Source organism: Anomaloglossus baeobatrachus, chromosome 3, assembly GCF_048569485.1.
Source record: "Anomaloglossus baeobatrachus isolate aAnoBae1 chromosome 3, aAnoBae1.hap1, whole genome shotgun sequence".
NCBI lineage: Eukaryota > Metazoa > Chordata > Amphibia > Anura > Aromobatidae > Anomaloglossus > Anomaloglossus baeobatrachus.
Window position 1 is genome coordinate 361,683,472 of NC_134355.1, and position 25,142 is coordinate 361,708,613.

Sequence of the window (25,142 nt, forward strand, 5' to 3'; positions counted from 1 at the left end):
GAATACAGTAAATTTCTCAGGTGTAATTTTGGTCCATTCTTCCACACAAACACTCTTTAAATCCTGAAGGTTACATGGGCTCCTTCTATGAACTCTGAACTTTAGTTCCTTCCATAAATGTTTTATTGGATTCAGGTCAGGGGATTGGCTGGGCGATTTTACCAGCTTTATTTTCTTTCTCTGAAAACAACTGAGAGTTTCCTTGCCTGTGTGCTTGGAATCATTGTCTTACTGAAATGTCCACACTTGTTTCAATTTCATCCTGGTAGATGGCAGCAGATCTCTTGGTACATTTGACCATTCATCCTTACTTTAGTTATATAAAGTTTGCAAATGCCATAAACTGAAAAACATGGTTTGTATTATGGCATCTAAAGAGTTCAATTTTTATCTTATCTGACCAGACTATATCGTCCCAGTATTTTATAGGCTTGTCCAAATGTCGTTGAGCAAACCTTAAAAGCACTTGAACATGCTTTTCATTCAGCAATTGAGTCTTGCCTGGTGAGTGTGCATACAAGCTAAGGAGGTTGAGTGCATTACTTATTGTTTTCTTTGAAAACGATTATACTTGCTGATTCCACATTTTTCTGTAGCTCTTCATAGGTGGTTACTGGCTCCTGGACAACTCTTCTGATAATTTTTTTCCCTTCTCTGTCTGAAATCTTGCGGGGAGCACCTGGTTGTGGCCAGTTTATGGTGAAATTTTGCTCTTTCCACTTCCATATTAAGGCCCCAACCATGCTCAATGGAACTTTCAGTAGAAATTCTTCTGTAACAAATGCCATTAGTTTTACACCAATAAGGTTTTGAGACAGCTCATTGGTTTACCCATCATGAGATGTTTCTTGTGTGGCACCTTGGTAATGAGACACCTTGTGGCCATCAGTTGAAGCAGCTGATCTTATTTTTCACTAAGAGTCAGGATTGCTTTCTAATTACTGATAGATTTCAGCTGGTGTCTAGACTTTCCATGGCTTTTGCACCTCTCTTCCTGTGTTCAATATTTTTTCCCTGTGTCGTTTCTCATTATTACACATAACCTTTAATTTATGGATATTTGTGGTTTGATTTTTTTTTTGGGCTATGTACATAGGATGGGTTGTTACCAACATCTGATGAGAAAATGATGTCAATATCATCTTTAGAAATATATTTACTTACAAAATGTGTGCCGTGTTCAATACATATTTCACCTGCTGTATACAATAGCTTAGGAGGGTTGAGCCTTCTAAGAGATTTTGGGTTGGCAACTATTTGGACAGCCCTTTCTCATTTCCCATGTTTGGCCCCGTTAAAATAAAAAAAGGTTATGGTCACCTCTTGTGTTCCAGTGGTGTCGGCGCTCACGTTCCCGGGGCTTATGTGAGTATGTGACATTACAAGAGCTCCACGCTCAATCAGTGCCTGCTTTTCTCTCTCCTCCTTTGGACGTATAAGTAATTAACAGGAAGAGAGCGGCCAGCCAGAGCTCTCTCTTGCTATTGCTTACTGATATGTCTGAAAGGAGGGAGAGATAAGACAGTGGTGATTGGTGTGACCTCACGTGACCTCACATGCATAATGGAAAACCCCTTAAATACATACCAAGCTAATATTTCCTGCTCCCATCTAATTTTCTTTCTAAATATTGCTGAGCCCTCTAGTGGGAAGAACTGCAAACAACTACAGATTTTCACAACATTTTCCAATTTTGAAGAAAACTGCTCCTATTCTGAAAGCAATTGTTGCTGCTTATTATTGACAATCTAAACTTAAATGTACAGACATAGGCTAAGTTCGCACACTGCGTTGTTTTGACGCTGCGTTTTTGTGCGTTTTTGGCACAAAAACGCACCCGCATCAAAAAACGCGGCAAAAACGCATGCGTTTTTACCGCGATTTGGTGCGTTTTTGGCTGCATTTTGCTGCGTTTTTGATCTCTGCGTTTTTCTGCGGTTTTCCAAAGCATTGCAAGGGGGGAAAACGCAGAAAAACGCAGGAAAGAATTGACATGTCCATTTTTTTTTTATGCTCAAAAACACAGCTTAAAAAAACAGTTGTGTGCGCACAGCAAAATTGAAAACTCATAGACTTTGCTGGGGAAGCAAAGTCATGCAGTTTTGAGGCCAAAAACGCACCCGAAAAACGCGCAAAAACGCAGCGAAAAACGCACTGTGCGCACATAGTTTTACTCTGCTTTCTTTTTGTGTAGGGATTACAAATGTTTATAGATAGTGTTAGGGCCAGGTGGATGGGCAGACCCGGGAGGTGGATCCACTGGGCCGAACTCCCCGATGAGGGAAAGGAGTCCGGTAGCTGGAGCACTATAGGTAGCAGGACAGTCCGCGCACAAGAGCACAATGGAGAAGTCCCTGGGACCACGGGGTCACTGATGGTGGTCCGGGTGACGGAGCTCAGGTTCGGAAGCCGGGATGATGTCAGGCGGGGTCCGGAACCGTTGGAGCGAGATGACGGGTCACCGCAGGGAACAGAGATGGTACGGACTGTCAGGATGGCAGATAGGCAGCGTTCGGGGTTCGGGATTCGGCAGGACCGGATGGCAATGCAGGATCGGCTCTAGAAGAGAGAGAGGTAAGTATCTCACAGGAACACAGGGAGACCTGACTCCTAGCTTGGGAAACACGAAGAACAGGCCCCGCCCCCTTGGACATTAAACCCCTTTATACCCTGTACCTGTGTGCTTCATTTCCTGTCAGTGGACACTGGCCCTTTAAGAAAGGGTCAGTGACCGCGCGCGCGCCCTAATGCGCATGCGCGCGGCCCGGGTGCCAGAAGCCAGGGCAGGAAGCTGAGAGGAGGAAGCAGCAGAGCCGGGCTGGAGCTGGGAAGCCGACGGGCGCCGGGAGCGGGGACCAGGAGGCCTGGGAAGCGCGGGCAAAGGAGGCTGGAGAGCGGGGAGCGTGGCAGGTGAACCGGGGAGCGGAGCAGAGGACCCGGGGAGCGTGACAGATAGTGTGACTAATAAAAATGTATCTAAGGCTAAGTTCCCAAATTAATTTTTGATGTGGTGTATTTTCGCAGTGCAAAAAACACAGCATCAATTATTTTTATAAGTGGATTTTACGTAGAAAATTGCATTAAATGTGGAAAATGCACAGGTAAAAAAAATCCATATATATATATATATATATGTATATATATATATATATATATATATATATATATATATATATATATATATATATATAAAATATGCATATGATTTTTTTGTGTGTTTCCAATGGGGAAATGCACATTTACTTGACAAAGCCCAAACCAGGAAGTATCAACAGCAAAGTAGGTCTATTTAAAGCATGACATACAGTTAGGTCCAGAAATATTTGGACAGTGACACAATTTTCGCGAGTTGGGCTCTGCATGCCACCACATTGGATTTGAAATGAAATCTCTACAACAGAATTCAAGTGCAGATTGTAACATTTAATTTGAAGGTTTGAACAAAAATATCTGATAGAAATTGTAGGAATTGTACACATTTCTTTACAAACACTCCACATTTTAGGTGGTCAAAAGTAATTGGACAAATAAACCAAACCCAAACAAAATATTTTTATTTTCAATATTTTGTTGCGAATCCTTTGGAGGCAATTACTGCCTTAAGTCTGGAACCCATGGACATCACCAAACGCTGGGTTTCCTCCTTCTTCATGCTTTGCCAGGCCTTTACAGCCGCAGCCTTCAGGTCTTGCTTGTTTGTGGGTCTTTCCGTCTTAAGTCTGGATTTGAGCAAGTGAAATGCATGCTCAATTGGGTTAAGATCTGGTTATTGACTTGGCCATTGCAGAATGTTCCACTTTTTTGCACTCATGAACTCCTGGGTAGCTTTGGCTGTATGCTTGGGGTCATTGTCCATCTGTACTATGAAGCGCCGTCCGATCAACTCTGCGGCATTTGGCTGAATCTGGGCTGAAAGTATATCCCGGTACACTTCAGAATTCATCCGGCTACTCTTGTCTGCTGTTATGTCATCAATAAACACAAGTGACCCAGTGCCATTGAAAGCCATGCATGCCCATGCCATTACGTTGCCTCCACCATGTTTTACAGAGGATGTGGTGTGCCTTGGATCATGTGCCGTTCCCTTTCTTCTCCAAACTTTTTTCTTCCCATCATTCTGGTACAGGTTGATCTTTGTCTCATCTGTCCATAGAATACTTTTCCAGAACTGAGCTGGCTTCATGAGGTGTTTTTCAGCAAATTTAACTCTGGCCTGTCTATTTTTGGAATTGATGAATGGTTTGCATCTGTTAGGGCCAGGTGTACGGGCAGACCCTGGAGGTGGATCCACTGGGCCGAACTCCTTGATGATGGTAAGGGGTCCGGTAGCTGAAGCACTATAGGTAGCAGGACAGTCCGTGCACAAGAGTATAATGGAGAAGTCCCTGGGACCACGGAGTCACTGATGGTTCGGAAGCCGAGATGATGTCAGGCGGAGTGCGGAACCATTGGAGCAAGATGACGGGTCACCGCTGGGATCAGAGATGGTACGGACTGTCAGGATGGCAGATAGACAGCGTTCGGGGTTTGGGATTCGGCAGGAGCGGATGGCGAGGCAGGATCGGCTCTAGAAGAGAGAGAGGTGAGTATCTCACAGGAACACAAGGAGACCTGACTCCTAGCTTGGGAAACACGAAGAACAGGCCCCGCCCACTTGGACACTAATCCCCTTTATACCCTGTACCTGTGTGCTTCATTTCCTGTCAGTGGACGCTGGCCCTTTAAGAAAGGGTCAATGACCGCGCGCGCGCCCTAATGCGCATGCGCGAGTCCCGGGTGCCAGAAGCCAGAGCAGGAAGCGGTGAGGAGGAAGCAGCAGAGCCGGGCTGGGGCTGAGAAACCGACGGGCGCCGGGAGCGGGGACCAGGACGCCTGGGAAGCGCAGGCAATGGGGGCTGGAGACCGGGGAGCGGCGGAGACCGGACAGAAGAACCGGGAAGCGACGCTGGGAAGCCGGGCAGGGGACCCGGGGAGCGTGACAGCATCTAGATGTGAACCCTTTGTATTTACTTTCATGGAGTCTTCTCTTTACTGTTGACTTAGAGACAAATACACCTACTTCACTGAGAGTGTTCTGGACTTCAGTTGATGTTGTGAACGGGGTCTTCTTCCCCAAAGAAAGTATGCGGCGATCATCCACCACTGTTGTCATCCGTGGACGCCCAGGCCTTTTTGAGTTCCCAAGCTCACCAGTCAATTCCTTTTTCCTCAGAATGTACCCGACTGTTGATTTTGCTACTCCAAACATGTCTGCTATCTCTCTGATGGATTTTTTCTTTTTTTTCAGCCTTAGGATGTTCTGCTTCACCTCAATTGAGAGTTCCTTAGACCGCATGTTGTCTGGTCACAGCAACAGCTTCCAAATGCAAAACCACACACCTGTAATCAACCCCAGACCTTTTAACTACTTCATTGATTACAGGTTAACGAGGGAGACGCCTTCAGAGTTAATTGCAGCCCTTAGAGTCCCTTGTCCAATTACTTTTGGTCCCTTGAAAAAGAGGAGGCTATGCATTACAGAGCTATGATTCCTAAACCCTTTCTCCGATTTGGATGTGAAAACTCTCATATTGCAGCTGGGAGTGTGCACTTTCAGCCCATATTATATATATAATTGTATTTCTGAACATGTTTTTGTAAACAGCTAAAATAGCAAAACTTGTGTCACTGTCCAAATATTTCTGGCCCTGACTGTACATAAAAATGTGATGAAAACAAACAAAAAAAAAGCACTCAAAAATGCAATAAAAAACAAACCCTGCAAGTAGCCTAATTTATCTACTGGGTGCAGGAATGCTGCTGAAGATCTACAACATCAAAAACTCAAGAAATACAGATCGTGGTATGTAGCCTAAAGTAGGAAAACAAGTGTTAAAAAAAGGATTGCCGTTAAAAAGGTTGCATCATTTTGCTTTTACGTAGCCTTTGTTTCCTGGCACATGAACCTAAATGTTGTTTTTGGCCATAAATCAGCCGAGAGAGACTCAGGAGAAGACAGACAAAAGAGTTAGAAACCAATGTGCGGCATGTTGTCAACTGTTTTTAGCCCTTCGACCGTCTTGGTACGTGGGCCAAACTGGTACAGTCAGAGGGCCAGATGTAGCCTGCGGGCCACACTTTGACCAGTCCTGCCACACAGTATGAATCCCTGCAGTTCCCCAAAAAGTATGATCCCACACACAGAATGATTACACCACGCAGTATTATTCCATACAGTGCTCTATATACAAAACGATGACCCTCACAGTATAATACTCCATAATGCCCAAATCATTATGATAGCCACCGTAGCCCCCAAACAGTATGAAATAGTATGATGGCCCCCACAGCCACCTATTCACAGTATGATTGTCCCTACAATTCTCCCACACTGTATGATCCCCCACAGCTATCAAACACAGAATGATGACCCCGCACAGTATGATCTCCAACAGCCCCTCAGCACAATATGATGGCTCTTACAGTACCCCCAACACAGTGTGATCCCCCACAGCCCCGAACGTTAATCCAAGAACTATTATCTCCCACAGCCCCCAAACACAGAATGATGACCCAAACAATGCCCCACCACAGAATGATCATCTCCACACAATATGAGAGCCCCCACAAGCTCTCAAATTAGAATGAAGACCCCCCAGAGTATAATCCCCCACAGCAGTTGCGTTTTTGCACTCTCATTGCTTTCAATGGTGAAAAAAAAATGCTGCAAAAACGCTTAAAGAATTGACATGCTGCTTCTTTTATAAACACAGCAGTTCAGTAAGGAGATAAAAGCTATTGTGTGCATGACATTTCCGAAATCTCATAGCTTTTGCTGCTACTGTAAAAAACAGCTTTTAATTTGCATAAAACTCATGAAAAATCAGTGTAAAAAAACACAAAAAAGTTAATGTGTGAATATAGCCTAAAAAGCGGGGAAAAACTTATAGCGAAAAAGGTGCAAATACAAAATTAATTTAAAAGGAGGAAATTATTCCAAAAATTGGAATAACAACAATAATGAATCAGGGGTTATTATAATCTGCTATGCTTCTGTACCTGTTTGAACAAAGGGACACTTTTAGAAAAAACAATCCACAAATGCAGTTTATTTGAACTCCGTTTAGGTCATTAAGGTCTATAGCCCAGTCAGGGATCATCTAAATCCCATCTGAGTTTTTAGGGGGATTCAGATGAAGCCTCCAAATGCACTGCAGAAATGCAGTGTGAACAGAGCCTACAGTATTTCTATTTACAGAGGCATATAAAAATAAAATTAAATTAAAACTAAATCTGGAATATGCCATTAAGTATCTGCAATACTGCTATTGGAGAACTAGCTATGTTCCTATGATGAGCCCAAGGTTATGCTTCAGTCTTGAGCTTTTGACTCCATACAGCTTTTGTAGCTTGCTTTAGTGCATACTTGACGTAATCGATTTCCTTCTCTACTTTCAGGTTGAAAGGAGCTGGCACACCTTATGATAAAGAATCACTGGCAATTATTAGATTGAATAATACCACGGTTTTGTATTTAAAAGAAGTAACTAAATTCCTAGCCCTTGTGTGTTTTGTGAGAGAAGAGAGTTTTGAAAGAAAAGGTATATATTTTTCTGATCAAGACAAACTTGAAATGTCTAATGCAACTTTAAGAAGGACTTGCTATTTGACATAAATGTGTATTATTTTTATTTATCTGGTGGAAATGCTGAATCTGGCTTGGTTTTTATTTTTCTCCTCTGTGCCTCTATGCTCCTGGTTCTTTGTATATAAATTCATTCGTATTAGCCAAGTGGACGTAGTTCTCAACTCTTCTTTGAAAGTCTTCCTGAGGCTGCGCTCACTGAGCGTATGAATCGGACAAGTGCAGTACGAGAAAATCTCTCATTGCACTCGGACCAATGTTAGTCAATGATTCTGGATGAGAGAAAAGTCACAGCATGTTGTGATTGTCTGCAAGAGCCATGTCACCCGCACCCATACAAGTCTATGGGTGCGAGTGAAACATCGGACTGCACTTGGATGATTTCCAAGTGCAGTGCAATAATTGCATCAGCTGACAATGGAGTAGATGAGAAGATTAATCCCTCCCTCTCCTCTGCAGCTCCTGCCCCATTCTCCACAGCTGCAGGATTGGATCACAGTCGCATGACACTCGGCTCACGCTGGCAGCACAGTGGGAGCCGAGGGTCATTAGCATATTTCATCCAATGCACTCACATCGGATGCCCTACGTTCATGTGAATCCAGCCTGAGGACCACACTTAGTTGACTATAATTACAGTTGTAAAAAAGCAAAAAAAAGAGGAATATCATTTCCTCCAAAAATTCAGCAATTACTTACAGCAACAAGAGGGCAGCAGTTTTACCTGCGCAGGCGAAAGGATCTAATGCACTGACAGGATGCAGCAAAGCTCCCTAATAAAGATGGAGGCAACAGGTACAAAACACTAATGAAGCAACCACTCACAAACTACCAATGCATGGAGATGGTGATTGCTTGGTGATAAAATTGCACAAAACATAGACTTGTATATGGTGCCGTTCACACATGTAGGTGCACAGTGTTTGGCTAGCAGCCTATTAGTTAAGCCCATACTATTAGCCTAGGCGGGCTGCCTAGCACTATGTAAGTGCACTACAAAGGAATAGAGACCCCAGTTTACAGTTGGGTCCAGAAATATTTGGACAATGACATATGTTTTGACATTTTAGCTGTTTATCAAAACACATTCAAGATAGAATTATATAATCAATAAGTGTAGACTCTGAGCTTTAGGCTGCAGTGACTCACACAAGGATGGCACTGTATCGTCAAGACCGACCAGTGGCTCTCCTGAAAGGAGCGTGTCAGCTGCATAGAAATACATGAGGCTGACACGATCCTGTTAGGAGAGCCACTGGCCAGCCAGTTCGGGTGATGTGATCTTCGCATGAGTCACGCAAGTGTGACTCCTGCCTCAATTTGAGAGTATTCACATCCTAGTTGGAGTAAGAGTTTAGGAATTACAGTTCTTTAAAATGTACCTGCCTCTTTTTCAAAGGGGAAGGGTAATTGGACAATTATTGCAAATGCTCCTTAACTCCTTCACGATATTCCTCGTATATTTAGAGTGGCATGCAATAGTTTGTCTACCCCTGATCAAAATTACTTTTATTGTGAACAGTTAAACAAGTTGAAGATGAAATGATCCCTAAAAGGCATAAAGTTAAAGTTGACATATTTCCTTTGTATTTTATGGAAAAAAGAAATCTTTTATCTTTTTAAATTAATAGAAGAGGAAAATAGGCAGATTGAAAAGTTTGGGCACCCTGCATGATTAGCACCTAGTAGCGCCCCCTTGGCAGATATTACAGCTTGTAAGTAATTTTTGCAGCCAGCCAAAAGTGTTTCAATTCTTGTTTCAGGGATTTCCATCAATTCTTCCTTGGAAGAGTCTACCAGTTTTGTATGATTCCTGGCTCGTCTTGCATGCACTGCTCTTTTCAGGACTAACCACAGATTGTCAACGAAGTTCAGATCAGGGGACTGTGAGGGCCATTGTAAAACCTTCAGCTTGCGTCTTTTGAGGTAGTCTATTGTGGATTTTGACATGTGTTTAGGATCATTATTCATTTGCAGAAACCAGCCTTTTTTCAACTTCAGCTTTTTTACAGATGGTGTTATGTTTGAATCAAGAATTTGTTTAAATTTAATTGAATCCATTATTCTCTCTACCCGTGAAAATTTCCCCTTTGGCTACAACACAACCCCAAAGCATGGTTGATCCAATCCCATGCTTAATGGTTGGAAATATGTTCTTTTCCTGAAATTCTGTGCCCTTTTTTCTCCACGCATACTTTTGACTATTGTTGCCAAAAACTTATATTGTAGCCTCATTGGTCCACAGGACTTGTTTCTAAAATGCATCAGGCTTCTTCAGATGTAATTTTTATATGTCCGAAGCTGAATTTTATGGTGATGACGCAGGACAGGTTTTCTTCTGATGACTCCTCCACGAAGGCCATATTTGTGCAAGTGTCTCTGAATGATAGAACAATGTACCACAACTCCAGAGTCTGCGAAATCTTCCTGAAGGTCTTTTTGGTCCCATAGGGAGTTCTGATTTGCCTCTCTAGCAATTCTGCAAGCAGGTCTCACAGAAATTTTGTTTGGTCATCAAAGCCTTATCTTGACCTCCACTATTCCTGTTAACTGCCATTTCTTAATTACATTTTGAACTGAGGAAAGGGCAACTTGAAAAATGTTTTGCTATCTTCTTATAGCCTTCTCCTGCTTTGTTGGCTTCCACCATTTCATTTTCAGAGTGCTAGGCAGCTGCTTAGAAGAACCCATCGTTGCTGTTTTTTGGCATAAGGTTAGAGGAGGCTTGATTTTTATAAAGCTGTAAAATTTACATCATCTAGCCTTTCTTCACAATGATAGTGAATAAGCCATAACCATAACTGGCTAATTAAGGCCTGAAACCTTCGTCATGGTTACCTGAGCACATAAATCTCCAAGGGTGCCCAAACGTTTGCATTGTCCCATTTACATTTTTACAATTTTTAAAATGTAAAAGATGAAAATAAATTGTTTTTATTGCCTAAAATACAAAGGAAATGTGTCATCTTTAACATTATGCCTTTTAGAGATCATTTCATTTTCAACTTGCTTAACTGTTCACAATTACAGTAATTTTGACCAGGGGTGCCAAAACTTTTTGTATGCCACTGTATGTAATACAGTGCCTACAAGTAGTATTCAACCCCCTGCAGATTTAGCAGGTTTACACATTCGGAATTAACTTGGCATTGTGACATTTGGACTGTAGATCAGCCTGGAAGTGTGAAATGCACTGCAGCAAAAAAGAATGTTATTTCTTTTTTTATTTTTTTTTTTTAAATTGTGAAAGGTTTATTCAGAGCGTCATTTATTATTCAACCCCTCAAACCACAAGAATTCTGTTTGGTTCCCCTAAAGTATTAAGAGGTATTTCAGGCACAAAGAACAATGAGCTTCACATGTTTGGATTAATTATCTCTTTTTCCAGCCTTTTCTGACTAATTAAGACCCTCCCCAAACTTGTGAACAGCACTCATACTTGGTCAACATGGGAAAGACAAAGGAGCATTCCAAGGTCATCAGAGACAAGATCGTGGAGGGTCACAAGGCTGGCAAGGGGTACAAAACCCTTTCCAAGGAGTTGGGCCTACCTGTCTCCACTGTTGGGAGCATCATCCGGAAGTGGAAGGCTTATGGAACTACTGTTAGCCTTCCACGGCCTGAACAGCCTTTGAAAGTTTCCACCCGTGCCGAGGCCAGGCTTGTCCGAAGAGTCAAGGCTAACCCAAGGACAACAAGGAAGGAGCTCCGGGAAGATCTCATGGCAGTGGGGACATTGGTTTCAGTCAATACCATAAGTAACGTACTCCACCGCAATGGTCTCCGTTCCAGACGAGCCCGTAAGGTACCTTTACTTTCAAAGCGTCATGTCAAGGCTCGTCTACAGTTTGCTCATGATCACTTGGAGGACTCTGAGACAGACTGGTTCAAGGTTCTCTGGTCTGATGAGACCAAGATCGAGATCTTTTGTGCCAACCACACACGTGACGTTTGGAGACTGGATGGCACTGCATACGACCCCAAGAATACCATCCCTACAGTCAAGCATGGTCGTGGCAGCATCATGCTGTGGGGCTGTTTCTCAGCCAAGGGGCCTGGCCATCTGGTCCGCATTCATGGGAAGATGGATAGCACGGCCTACCTGGAGATTTTGGCCAAGAACCTCCGCTCCTCCATCAAGGATCTTAAGATGGGTCATCATTTCCTCTTCCAACAAGACAATGACCCAAAGCACACAGCCAAGAAAACCAAGGCCTGGTTCAAGAGGGAAAAAATCAAGGTGTTGCAGTGGCCTAGTCAGTCTCCTGACCTTAACCCAATTGAAAACTTGTGGAAGGAGCTCAAGATTAAAGTCCACATGAGACACCCAAAGAACCTAGATAACTTGGAGAAGATCTGCATGGAGGAGTGGGCCAAGATAACTCCAGAGACCTGTGCCGGCCTGATCAGGTCTTATAAAAGACGGTTATTAGCTGTAATTGCAAACAAGGGTTATTCCACAAAATATTAAACCTAGGGGTTGAATAATAATTGACCCACACTTTTATGTTGAAAATGTATTAAAATTTAACTGAGCAACATAACTTGTTGGTTTGTAAGATTTATGCATCTGTTAATAAATCCTGCTCTTGTTTGAAGTTTGCAGGCTCTAACTTATTTGCATCTTATCAAACCTGCTATATCTGCAGGGGGTTGAATACTACTTGTAGGCACTGTATGTCCTGTCCCTGACTTTAATACAGTGGCAAGATGGAAGACTTTTCTTACAAAGAAAAACATTCAAGCCCGACTGTGTTTTGCCAAAACCTACATAAAGTCTGCCAAAAGCATGTGGGAAAATGTATGTTCTGATGAGACCACGGTTGAACTTTTTGTCCATAATTCCAAAAGGTATGTTTGGCACAAAGCCAACATTGCAAATTACCAATAGAACACCATACTCATACTGAAGCATTGTAGGTGCAGCATTATGCTTTGGAGCTGTATTTCAGTAGCAGGATATCATACAAAGTTTTGCTCAAAACTCGAGTGTCATGGCGTCATCAGACGCTGTTCACACTACAGATTCTGACACTCTACACTATGGTTTCTCTGGTGTTTCTGAGTTAGACAAGCAGGCTTGGGAGCTGAACAGCTGTGTGCTCATTAAAAGTGAGGCTAGCAAGAGTTAACGTATGCTAGCCTGCTGGTTACCTCTGTGATCACATGTTGTTGGAAACCTATCACATTTACTTCCTACCTTTTTAAGATGGTGGAATTTGTCTTCCCACGCTGAATATAATTTATGGCTGTGTTGGTCTGTGTGCTGTTGTGCCCCAGTCCTGCTGGTGAATATATTGCGTTAGAGTTGTGGAATTCTCTTCTCTCATTGTCTTGCTGTTGGAGCGCTCCCTCAAAGAAGAGTGAGAGTGGGTAAAGTAAAATTGCCAATTCTAGATGTGCCATACTGCTAGACTACTAACCAAAAAGAATGAATGCTGTCAAGTCAAAGGGTGCTTTAGAAAAGTATTAGTTTAAGGGTGTGCATATTTATGCAACAACATTATTTTAGTAATTTTTCTTTATCCACCTGAAAAGATTTCAGTTTGTTTCTCAATGTATTTATACAGATTATGGGTTAAGTGGAAAAAGTCCTCAAATGATTCTTTTTCCTGATTCTTGGTTTGACTGTTGTACATGACAACAACCTGTCATTTTAACAGGAATGATTAGACTTTTTATATCCACTGCACTTATTCATGATTTATTTGCTTTTACCTCGCTGGCATAAAAGAAAAAAAAATTGTTCTTTTTTTCTACTTTACTGTTTATCCCCATTTAATAGGTGCTCCATGGACAATGCTATCAGGTGTGTATCTTGTCAGATGTATGCATGGCTTGAGCAGCCGTTCGAAGGTGAATATGTCTGCACTCGATGCAAGCATGTTGCATATTTGGAAGCCAAAGTAACTGATCTAAATAAGCAGCTTGCAACACTCAGGGGCATTGCAAACCTGGAGAGGAGTTTAGAGCTCACTGAGCTTTCTCTGGCAGGGGCCAGTTATATGGAGGAGGGTGGAGGTGGGGAAGATCAGGACCCAGAGGTAGGTAGCTGGGTAACCGTTAGAAGAAGAGGTAGGGGAAAGGTGTCAGGGAGCCTAGTCCTGACCTGGCACAACCTAGTAAATATGCCTGTTTGGCTGATATTAGGAATGAAGGGCCAGGACTAGGGTCACTACAGCAGGACGTTGCTCCTAGCAACCAGAAAAATGACTGCTGTAGGAAGGAGGGAAATAGGAGTGCAGCAAAGCCCAGACAGTAGTTGGTGGTAGGGGACTCTATAATTAGGCGGACAGACAGGGTCATCTGTCGCCGAGACCGTGAATGCCGAACAGTGTGTTTTCTGCCGGGTGCTCGGGTTCGTCATATTGCGGATCGGATAGACAGATTGCTGGGTGGGGCTGGGGAAAACCTAGCGGTCATGGTGCACATTGGTACTAATGACAAAGTTAGAGGCAGGTAGAAGGTCCTTAAAAATGATTACAGGGAACTAGGAGAGAAGCTGAAGTCCAGGACCTCCAAGGTGATGTTTTCAGAAATACTACCGGTGCCACGAGCATCACTAGAAAGACACCAGGAGCTTAGGGAGATAAAGACGTGGCTCATAAATTGGTACAGGAAGGAAGGGTTTGGGTTCATGGAGAACTGGGCCAACTTCTCAGTCGGCTACAGACTCTACAGTAGGGACGGGCTCCACCTACCTCAATGGGGAGGGTGTAGCTGTGCTGGGGGAGAAAATGGTCAGCCAGATGGAGGAGCTTTTAAACTAGGATCTGGGGGGAGGGAGGGAAGTGGAGCAAATAAGGGGATAGAGCAGATAGCGATAGTGAGATGGTAGGGGTCAATGAAGGATTAGGGGGGATGGGACATGCAAGGAACGTAGGGAGGCTAGGAGTAATAAAGGTGTTAATAGTATTAAATGTCTACTGGCAAATGCAAGAAGTCTTGAAAACAAAATTAATGAATTGGAGACTCTTATGTCAACCATGGATTATGATGTGGTGGGCATTACGGAAACCTGGCTGGATGAAAGCCAAGACTGGGTGACAAATATACAGGGTTATACTACATTTAAGAAGGACAGGAAAGACAAAAAGGTGGTGGGGTGTGTATATTTATCAAATCTAACCTAAAACCTGTGTTGAATGATGACATTGGGGGAACTGCAACAATGTAGAGTCAGTATGGGTATATGTACATGGGGAGGGGAATAATGGAAAAATTCTAATTGGAGTTTGCTATAAGCCTCCTAACATACCTGAACAAATAGAGGGTGAAATGCTGGAACAAATTGAAAAGGCAGCTAATAATAATAATCGGGTTCTTATTATGGGGGATTTCAACTATCCAGACATACAGTGGGACATAGAATCTTCTGGTTGTGCTAAAAGTTGTAAGTTCTTATCTACTATTCAAGAGAATTTCCTCTCTCAGATGGTAGATGAACCGACAAGGGGAGATAATTTGCTAGATCTGGTCCTGCCAAATAGACCGGATACGATTTCAGATCTACAGGTCCAGGAGCACTTGGGCACCAGCGATCATAATATGGTAAGCTTCAAAGTAATATTCAATAGAACATTTCAAAGGGGAAATGCTAAAACCTGGAATTTTAGGAAAGCTGATTTCAACAAAATAAGGGAAGAGCTTAAATGTGTAGATTGGGACAAAGTCATGGTAACTGGGGATACTGAACATAAATGGGGTAAGTTTAAGGATATACTGCTAGAGTCCTGTAAAAAAATTATACCCTCTGGTAATAAAATATCCAGGAATAAAAAGAAACCATTATGGATAAATAAGACTGTACAAAGTATAATAAAACAAAAACAAAGGGCGTTTAAAATCTTAAAGGCTGAGAATACAGAAATAGCATTTCAGAAGTATAAAGATATCAATAGGAAATGTAAAAAAGAAATCAAGCAAGCAAAATTAGCTACTGAAACAAAAATCGCCGAGGACATTAAAATAAAACCCAAAATCTTTTATAAATACATTAATGCCAAAAGGAAAACAAAGGATAGTATTGGCCCCTTAAAATATAATAACAAGTTAGTTATAGAGGACAAACAAAAGACTGAGATATTAAATAGGCATTTCTTATCTGTGTTCACCAAGGAACTGACTGTACCAGGGATCATTCAGCAAGTGAAAAATCAAAGTTCACCAGCTGATATAATTAATTTAACACAAGAAGAAGTACGCCTACGTCTGAGTAAATTAAACATTGACAAATCCCCAGGGCCAGATGGCATTCATCCACAAATATTGAGGGAATTGAGCTCCATAATCAACAGACCGCTGTATCTCATCTTTTTAGACTCGCTTGTAACAGGGTTGGTGCTTCAGGATTGGAGGATTGCTGATGTGGTACCAATATTTAAGAAAGGTAATAGGGTAGATCCAGACAACTACCGTCCAGTAAGCCTGACATCAGTAGTAGGCAAAGTTTATGAGGGCATTTTAAGGGATGACATGCAAAAATATATTGCAGAAAAAAATATAATAACTGACAAACAGCATAGATTCATGAAAGATAAGTCGTGTCTAACCAACCTGTTGGGGTTCTATGAGGGGGTAAGTGCAAACCTGGATATTGGTAATGCAGCTGATGCGATTTATTTGCACTTTGCAAAGGCATTTGATACTGTACCACATAATAGCCTTATACTAAAGCTCCAGAAGCAAGGACTAGGGGAAACTATATGCAACTGGGTAAGGAATTGGCTAAAAGATAGGAAACAAAGAGTAGTCATAAATGGTACATTCTCTAAATGGGCTATAGTCAGCAGTGGGGTGCCCGCATGGATCTGTGCTAGGACCGATTCTTTTTAATCTCTTTATTAATGACCTTATGGATGGGATTGATAGTAAAGTGTCAGTCTTTGCTGATGACACCAAACTATGCAGGATATTAAAAACTGACCTTGATAGTACAATATTACAAAAAGATCTGGATAAGATGTCAGAATGGGCAGATACTTGGCAAATGAGATTTAATGTTGATAAATGTAAAGTAATGCACCTAGGACGGAGTAATCCTATAGCTGCGTATACATTAAATGGAAGTAAACTCGGGACTACAGAACAGGAGAAGGACTTGGGTATTCTCATTACAAATAAGCTGAGCAGCAGCACTCAATGTCAAGCAGCAGCTGCTAAAGCAAACAAGATTTTAGGGTGTATAAAAAGAGGTATTAGATCCCGTGATCCCAATGTATTGTTACCCCTCTATAAATCACTTGTAAGGCCACATCTGGAATATGGGATCCAGTTTTGGGCTCCACATTTTAAAAAGGAAATTCAGAAGTTAGAGTCAGTTCAACGGCGGGCAACTAGACTACTACAAGGAATGGAAGGCCTCCCATATGATGACAGGTTGAAAAAGTTAGATATGTTTAGCTTAGAAAAAAGACGTCTCAGAGGAGATCTCATTTATTTGTATAAATACATGTGCGGTCAATATAAAGGACTGGCACATGACTTATTTCTTCCAAAGACAGTACTAAGGACCAGAGGGCACTCACTGCGAGTGGAAGAAAAGCGATTTCGACAGCTAAATAGGAAAGGGTTCTTTACAGTTAGAGCAGTCAGACTGTGGAATGCCCTACCACAAGAGGTAGTAATGGCAGATACTATAACAGCTTTTAAAGAAGGGCTGGATGATTTCCTCAGTACACACAACATTGTTGGTTATAAATGACTTAGTGACTAAATGTAGAACTGGTGGAGGAAGGTTGAACTAGATGGACCTAGGTCTTTTTTCAACCTAAGTAACTATGTAACATTGAAAAGAAAAAAAACAAAACAATTTGTTTAAAATTCATATAAAGAGAACACTTTGTAAAAGTGCACATGCTCATATAATGTACAGGAGCTGTATACTTTGAGCTTTTTTTTACATAAATACCTTATGCAGATCCAGAATATAATTATGTACCTGAGCCCTGAAATTTAAGAAAAGTGTTAGTATATTGTTATTATGGTAAATAAAAGTGTACAAACTCCCATTCTAATCTGAAAAGAAAATCTTATACAAAAATGAGAAGCAGACCAGTCCATTTGAGAAAATACATAATCTGTATTTCATGGCAGTACATTGTGTGAGCTAATCCAGATCAAAGCATTATGGGGGCTGTTAGAAGCTCTGAGATAAAACCTAGAACTAAAGTGTTGCTTTATCTAATTCCCCAAATACATGAAGATGTTTTCCATCTTCTAATGTATCACCATTCTCTTTAATACTCAAATTCTGTGACTTTATTTGTAAAATGATTGCAACTAGTGATGAGCGAGCACTAAAATGCTCAAGTGCTCAGTGTTCAAATTATAAAAATATAATGGAAGTCAATGGGAAACTCGAGCAGTTTTACAGGGCTGGGGGTAGGAAAATCACTGAAATTGATAAGAAACAATGCTAAATTGGAAAGATGAACAGCATGTGGAAGACGTCTGGACGCATTCCAGACTCCCAGTTCGCTGCTCGGATCAAAGTTTTGGGCTGTGTGTACATGTGTTTTTACATGGTCTTTTGAGTTCAGATTTGCTGAAAAAACCTGCAGGGAATACAGATGCCAGCAAATGCAAGTATAATGCATGTAAGGAAGAAAGATGTGTGGTACTGGTAAACATACTGGATGCATTATCTGCCATTAAACCGACCACCGTTTCGCACTGTTCTGGTTTCAAGAGTGGTGTTCCGCACAACTCTGCAAAGTTGGACAAGAAGATAGGTCTCGTGCATGAGCGTGTTGGTTGTGCTCCTGCAGCAGTCACAGTTTCACCTGGCCTATGGCCTCAGCTTGCACCATCAGCAGCACTCCACTTCCCCTTTCTTATCACACGCCTTGCGCATTTTAAATTAGGTAGATACTATATACAGTCATATGAAAAAGTTTGGGCACCCCTATTAATGTTAACCTTTTTTCTTTATAACAATTTGGGTTTTTGCAACAGCTATTTCAGTTTCATATATCTAATAACTGATGGACTGAGTAATATTTCTGGATTGAAATGAGGTTTATTGTACTAACAGAAAATGTGCAATCCGCATTTAAACAAAATTTGACCAGTGCAAAAGTATGGGCACCTCAACATAAAAGTGACATTAATATTTTGTAGATCCTCCTTTTGCAAAAATAACAGCCTCTAGTCGCTTCCTGTAGCTTTTAATGAGTTCCTGGATCCTGGATGAAGGTATATTTGACCAGTCCTGTTTACAAAACAATTCCAGTTCAGTTAAGTTTGATGGTCGCCGAGCATGGACAGCACGCTTCAAATCATCCCACAGATTTTCAATGATATTCAGGTCTGGGGACTGGGATGGCCATTCCAGAACATTGTAATTGTTCCTCTGCATGAATGTCTGAGTAGATTTGGAGCGGTGTTTTGGATCATTGTCTTGCTGAAATATCCATCCCCTGCGTAACTTCAAATTCGTCACTGATTCTTGCACATTATTGTCAAGAATCTGCTGATACTGAGTTGAATCCATGTGACCCTCAACTTTAAGAAGATTCCCGGTGCCGGCATTGGACACACAGCCCCAAAGCATGATGGAACCTCCACCAAATTTTACTGTGGGTAGCAAGTGCTCTTCTTGGAATGCCGTGTTTTTTTGCCTCCATGCATAACGCCTTTTTGTATGACCAGACAACTCAATCTTTGTTTCATCAGTCCACAGGACCTTCCTCCAAAATGTAACTGGCTTGTCCAAATGTGCTTTTGCAAACCTCAGGCGACTCTGTTTGTGCCGTGCTTGCAGAAACGGCTTCTTTCGCATCACTCTCCCATACAGCTTCTCCTTGTGCAACGTGCGCTGTTGAAGATGAAGCTGCAGGTCTTTGGAGATGGTCTGTGGATTGTCCTTGACTGTTCTCACCATTCTTCTTCTCTGCCTTTCTGATATTTTTCGTGGCCTGCCACTTCTGGGCTTAACAAGAACTGTACCTGTGTTCTTCCATGTCCTTACTATGTTCATCACAGTGGAAACTGACAGTTTAAATCTCTGAGACAACTTTTTGTATCCTTCCCCTGAACAACTATGTTGAATAATCTTTGTTTTCAGATCATTTGAGAGTTGTTTTGGAGCCCATGATGCCACTCTTCATAGGAGATTCAAATAGGAGAACAACTTGCAAGTGGCCACCTTAAATACCTTTTCTCATGATTGGATACACCTGCCTATGAAGTTCAAAGCTCAATGAGGTTACAAAACCAATTTAGTGCTTTAGTAAGTCAGTAAAAAGTAGTTAGGAGTGTTCAAATCAAGAAATTAATAAGGGTGCCCATACTTTTGCACTGGTCAAATTTTGTTTAAATGCGGATTGCACATTTTCTTTTAGTACAATAAACCTCATTTCAATCCAGAAATATTACTAAGTCCATCAGTTATTAGATATATGAAACTAAAATAGCGGTTGCAAAAACCCAAATTGTTATAAAGAAAAAAGGTTAACATTAATAGTGGTGCCCAAACCTTTTCATATGACTGTATGCATGCAAACTTTCCAGTATTAATAGGGAAAATAAAAAATGAAGCCCTAAAAAGTACTTTTGGTTTAAGTTGCAGTAGCAGTATAAGAACTGATTTTAAATAAACCCTGCCTTTATGCCTTCTCTAATCCCAAGCTATCCCTTCTCCAGCAACTATCCCTATTGTGAATCCAGGTAACAGTGGTTTTGCTACCATAAAGGACAGTATTTAGCCCTGAAAAAAGACTTTTGTCTTTAGGTTTCAGCAGCAGTATAAGTATAGAAAAACTGTTTTGCATTAAACCCTGCCTATATGAGTGCTCTAATCCCAAAGTATTCCTCCTCCAGCATCTATCCCTGTACTGAATGCAGGTAACAGATGTTTTACTACAAGAGAGAGCAGTAATTATCTATGAAAAGGACTTTTGGTTTAGTTTTTTAGTTTTCAGCAGCAGTAAAAGTATAGAAGCGCTGCTTTGGATTAAACCCTGCCTATATGCCTGCTCTTTTCTAAGCTCTCCCTCCTAGGTCAACTTTCCCTGAAATGAAGTGTTCTTAGCATTGCACCCTCGGGTCTTATGTAAAACTCGATGACGCAATGTGCAGGCTATTCACAGTAATGCAAGTAAGTCAACATGGCTACAGCATTACCATGTATGGCAGGCAATCCCTGCATTTTGATTAGCTGTGAAAAGTCGCAAAACATGGGGAGCAGGAACTTGAGCATAGTATTCGTGCACCAGCGATACTTGATCCAGTAATAAGCATACCCCGATGTTCGACTGAGTGCACTCATGCATCACTGATTGCAACACATTTTAGAGGCTTTTCATATTACATTGCTTCTGAAAAGAAAAAGAAAATAAAAAAAGTAAGAAACCTTGAATGAGGATAACATGAGTCTATCACCAGGTTATTGTGACCCCATCTGAAAGCAGCACAATGTAGGGGTAGAGACCCTGATTACAGTGATGTATCACATACTGGGCTGCTTGCTGCAGTTTTGATACAGTCATCAGATTCATGTTGCCCGGATTATGGGTAGCACGAATCATACTCTGACATTGCAATTGCAGCGACATGTTTTGCTCTGAAGCTCTGCAGGATTTTAGAGTAAACATGCTTTGAAAGTCCGGCGAGGAATTTTGTACTTCGACTGACTAGTCTGGGGTGGTTCGCCAGTTGACATCTCCCCACCACGCTCTAGTTGAGTGATAGGTCTTTCACTATTTTTTTGTACAAAAGGAGAGACCTGTCAGCACAAATGGATTGGAGTGGAGAGGACATGGCCAAGGATCGCATCGGATTTCTCAGCCGAGGCACATACTTTCCAGCTAGCTAAGATATACATGACTATAATCATGTAGCTAGGCTCTGCTATATGCTGCCTGTGGTTTGGACAACATGAATCTGATGACTGGATTCTTGTAATCATATGAGTTACCATAACTTTAAAAAGTGCTATTTTTTTCTTTTATTTACAGGTTTGATAGATTACAATTTCCATTGCTTTCGTAAGGCAATTCAGGAAGTGTTTGAGGTAAGGGTGAAAGTGCTCAGATCTCGCAAACACCTGAGTCAAATCCGAAAAAGCAGAAGAGCCGCCCCCAATGGTACACCAAGAGTTCCGAAATAGAGATGAAGAGTTCGAGAAAGCTGTTAAATCTGTAGGGAATCCGTTTTTTTTCTTGTACAGACCAATGTTTGTCTAAGGATAATTCTAATCCTGAGGATTCTTCACAAGAGACCTTACTTTATAGACAATCATAGTCATCTATAGTGTTAATATATCGCCTGATCGGCACAACAGGGAGACTGCACCATGCTCTCATGTAAAATAAGGGAAACATTAAACACAACATATTCATGGTGCATGCAGTAATGTCTGTCGTTTAAAAGACCCAATGTATCCTGTTTCTTTGTTGTAGCACACTGCTAAACATTTGCACAATGTACATGATACGACTCTAAAACACAAGAGGATAGTATAACAGATATTTTTTTAGATTTTCTGATTTTTATAATAAAAACGTTAAAGGTATTTTTGCACATTGGAAGTTATAATGCACTTTTATATGGCTAATTTAAATGAATGAATGTATTCTACATATCTACTTATGCCTACATTTTTGGAACACGATTGTGATATTTTCATATAATTCATTTATTTCTGTTGTGCAGTGTCAGGAAAGAGACTGTAGTGTTCAATGCATAGCAGTAACATAAGCTAACAAAAGGCCCTTTTAGTTGCATAAATATACAGTACTCGCAAAACACATGCCACCCGATAGAGTATATATATTGCATACAGTATGGAGCTGGCATTATGCCGAAATTAATCTGTTTGAAACTTGACTATGATTCTATTTTGACATGCAAAAGGTGAAGGGGTTACAGTTGTTTAAACAAACTTTGAATAAATTAATAGTACAAGCAAATTTAAGAAACTTTGTAGCATATCTTAATAGAGAAATCTGCTTCCTTCTCCACTTATGAGCTACTTCACTCCTCTGTATCATGAACTTATGATTTAGTCTAAAACAGCTAAAATTCAAATTTGTTAAAAGGAATCTGTTACCAGGTTTTGCTACTCCATCTGAGAGCAGTATCATGTAAGGACAGAGACCCTGATTTCAGAGATTTGTCACTAACTGGTGTCATGTCTCCTTCCTGGCCAGTTCCATCTACTTTGTTGGAGCTGGTCAAAAATCGAGTCTACTTTGTTGGATCTGGGCAAAAAGTGAGTGAGAATGCCAAAAGTTGCAAAATTTTACTTCAAACTTGAATTTTGCCACTTTTTAAAGCTTTTTATGCGGAATACTGGCATAAAGCACTGCTGAATCAAGCCCACTCTGTTTTAAGTTACACTAGTGCTGAAGTCACAGAAACACTGCTCAGTATAATGTCTACACTCACTAAAAAGAGGCAAATGAACATTAGAAGTACAGCATGCAATGACACAAACTGGTGAAAATACAGGTTACAAGTTATACAGTGACCAAGATGGTGTCATGTCTCATGTACTCACAAAGAACAGCCACATGATATGACAGGTATGCTGTAAATGGAGTTCGTCATCACCAAAACACAATTTAAACTAAGCTCAGTCATACAGAGGAGACTATTTAGTCCCAATAAAGATCATATCTATATTGTTTACATCTGTCCTGCAATTGTGCAAAAAAGGCTCTGTATTGGTATATGCTACTTAGTTTGCTCACTCTACCCTTGAAATTGCTAAGCAGCTTCAGTGCAACATCCTGCCCCGCCCGAAAATGAATACCCTACATCTTTCTTTGCTAAGTGACAGTGCTGGCTTGCCATTAGCTCGCACCTGCGCTCAATCCTAGATCAGGATGTGCACCCACAGATCTCTCCTCTCTTCTGCAGCCGCACACCACAGTGGTGGAGTAGCTGTATCAACGAGGAGAGAGCTGTGGATGCATGCTTCAATGTGAGAACTCTAACAGTCAGTGAAAGCAGACATCAGTTTCTCCTTAACGGTGCTGGCTCCAGGTAAGCCAGCTAAGTGTATCACCAGTACTTCAGACAAAAGCTTTTATTTTGGCAAGTCGCATTGTCAACACAAGGTATGCAAATTCATGGGGTGGTAAGGTACGCTAACATTGCATAGCAACACTAAGGGTGTACCGGGTACCCTAATTAGTAAGAAAGAATAACAATAACCTTTTTTCACGATATAGGGACAAATTCATACAGCAAAGGTATGATTTTTACATGGGCCAAGTCATTTGTGATGAATTTAAATTGTGTTTTGAGGATGAAAAATTCCCTTTAAGATTCAGCCTACATGTTGAGTAATGATACATTGTTAATTACAATATGCCTAAACAATGTGCTCCCACAAAAGTGGTGAAGCTTCAATACACTACAATTCACACCATGGTCTGGGTAACGTTTTCAGACCAATGAAGCTTAGGAAATCAAGATAATTTAAAATATTAATTTTTATTCCAAATTCATTGTTTTAAAAATTATGTGTAAAAAAAAAAGTTCCACAAAATAACAGCCAGGGACATGGAAGCAGACCAGAATTATATGATTACAATTACAACAGCACTATATAATATATTATTTCAATTTACATAGAAAAGTAATAAATACATCAAAATATTGAATCACAAATGGTGCACAAAAAAATCAATAAATATAAAATACTCTGTGCTATGCAAAGTCACTGGTCAGTATAAATTATCCAAAGATATACAGTAATAAGTATAACCATTATTACTTTCTACTTATAGCCAGATGCACTATATTTTATGATATCTAAACTTGCACAAGTATGTAAAATGTGAGTCACTGTACATTAGTACAATCAATGCATAATTAAATAAGATTAAAGTGCTCTGTGCTGTGCAAAATCATTGGTAATTATAGATCATCCAGGCAGTATAATGTGCATATCTAGTGCTCCTCCATGCCTGAAACTAGATAACCCAGTCATTCATGACCATAGATATAGGAGTCACATAGATAATAACATTACTTACTGCTGGATCAATGTCCCACTTCCCCAACGTACGTTTCACCACTTCTTTTTCGGTGGGCGTTATTATATCTTTGGATAATTTATACTGACCAGTGACTTTGCATAACACAGGGAACTTTATATTTATTGATTTTTTTATGCACCATTTGTGATTCAATATTTTGATGTATTTCTTACTTTTCTATGAAAATTGAAATAATATATTATATAGTACTGTTGTAATTGTAACCATATAATTTTGGCCTGCTTCCATGTCCCTGGTTGTTATTTTGTGGAAAGTTTTACTCATATTTTTTAATACAATGAATTTTGAATAAAAATTAATATTTTAAATTATCTTGATTTCCTAAGATTCATTGGTCTGAATACACCTTACCGAGACCATGGTGTGAATTAATGATACATAGTGTTAAAAAATTTACTTGTACCAACCACAAGGGTATGGCCCTGATTCATCAAAGCAATTTTGCCAGAATTGTGGCATAAATTGCTTTGAAAATTTCCCAATTTTTTGTGCAATTCAGAGTTGTG

The 25,142-nt window shown here is 40.8% G+C and overlaps 1 protein-coding gene across 1 annotated transcript in view; it reads left to right on the forward strand.

Moving 5' to 3' along the window:
• Positions 1 to 24,106, forward strand: part of RRAGD (Ras related GTP binding D) — a 70,391-nt gene extending 46,285 nt beyond the window's left edge. Inside the window, exons 6-7 of the mRNA XM_075338406.1 lie at positions 7,438 to 7,580; positions 21,583 to 24,106. Coding sequence (XP_075194521.1) covers positions 7,438 to 7,580; positions 21,583 to 21,734 — 295 coding nt within the window. The 3' untranslated portion in view covers positions 21,735 to 24,106. The remainder of the gene's footprint in view (positions 1 to 7,437; positions 7,581 to 21,582) is intronic.
• Positions 24,107 to 25,142: the final 1,036 nt, after the last annotated feature.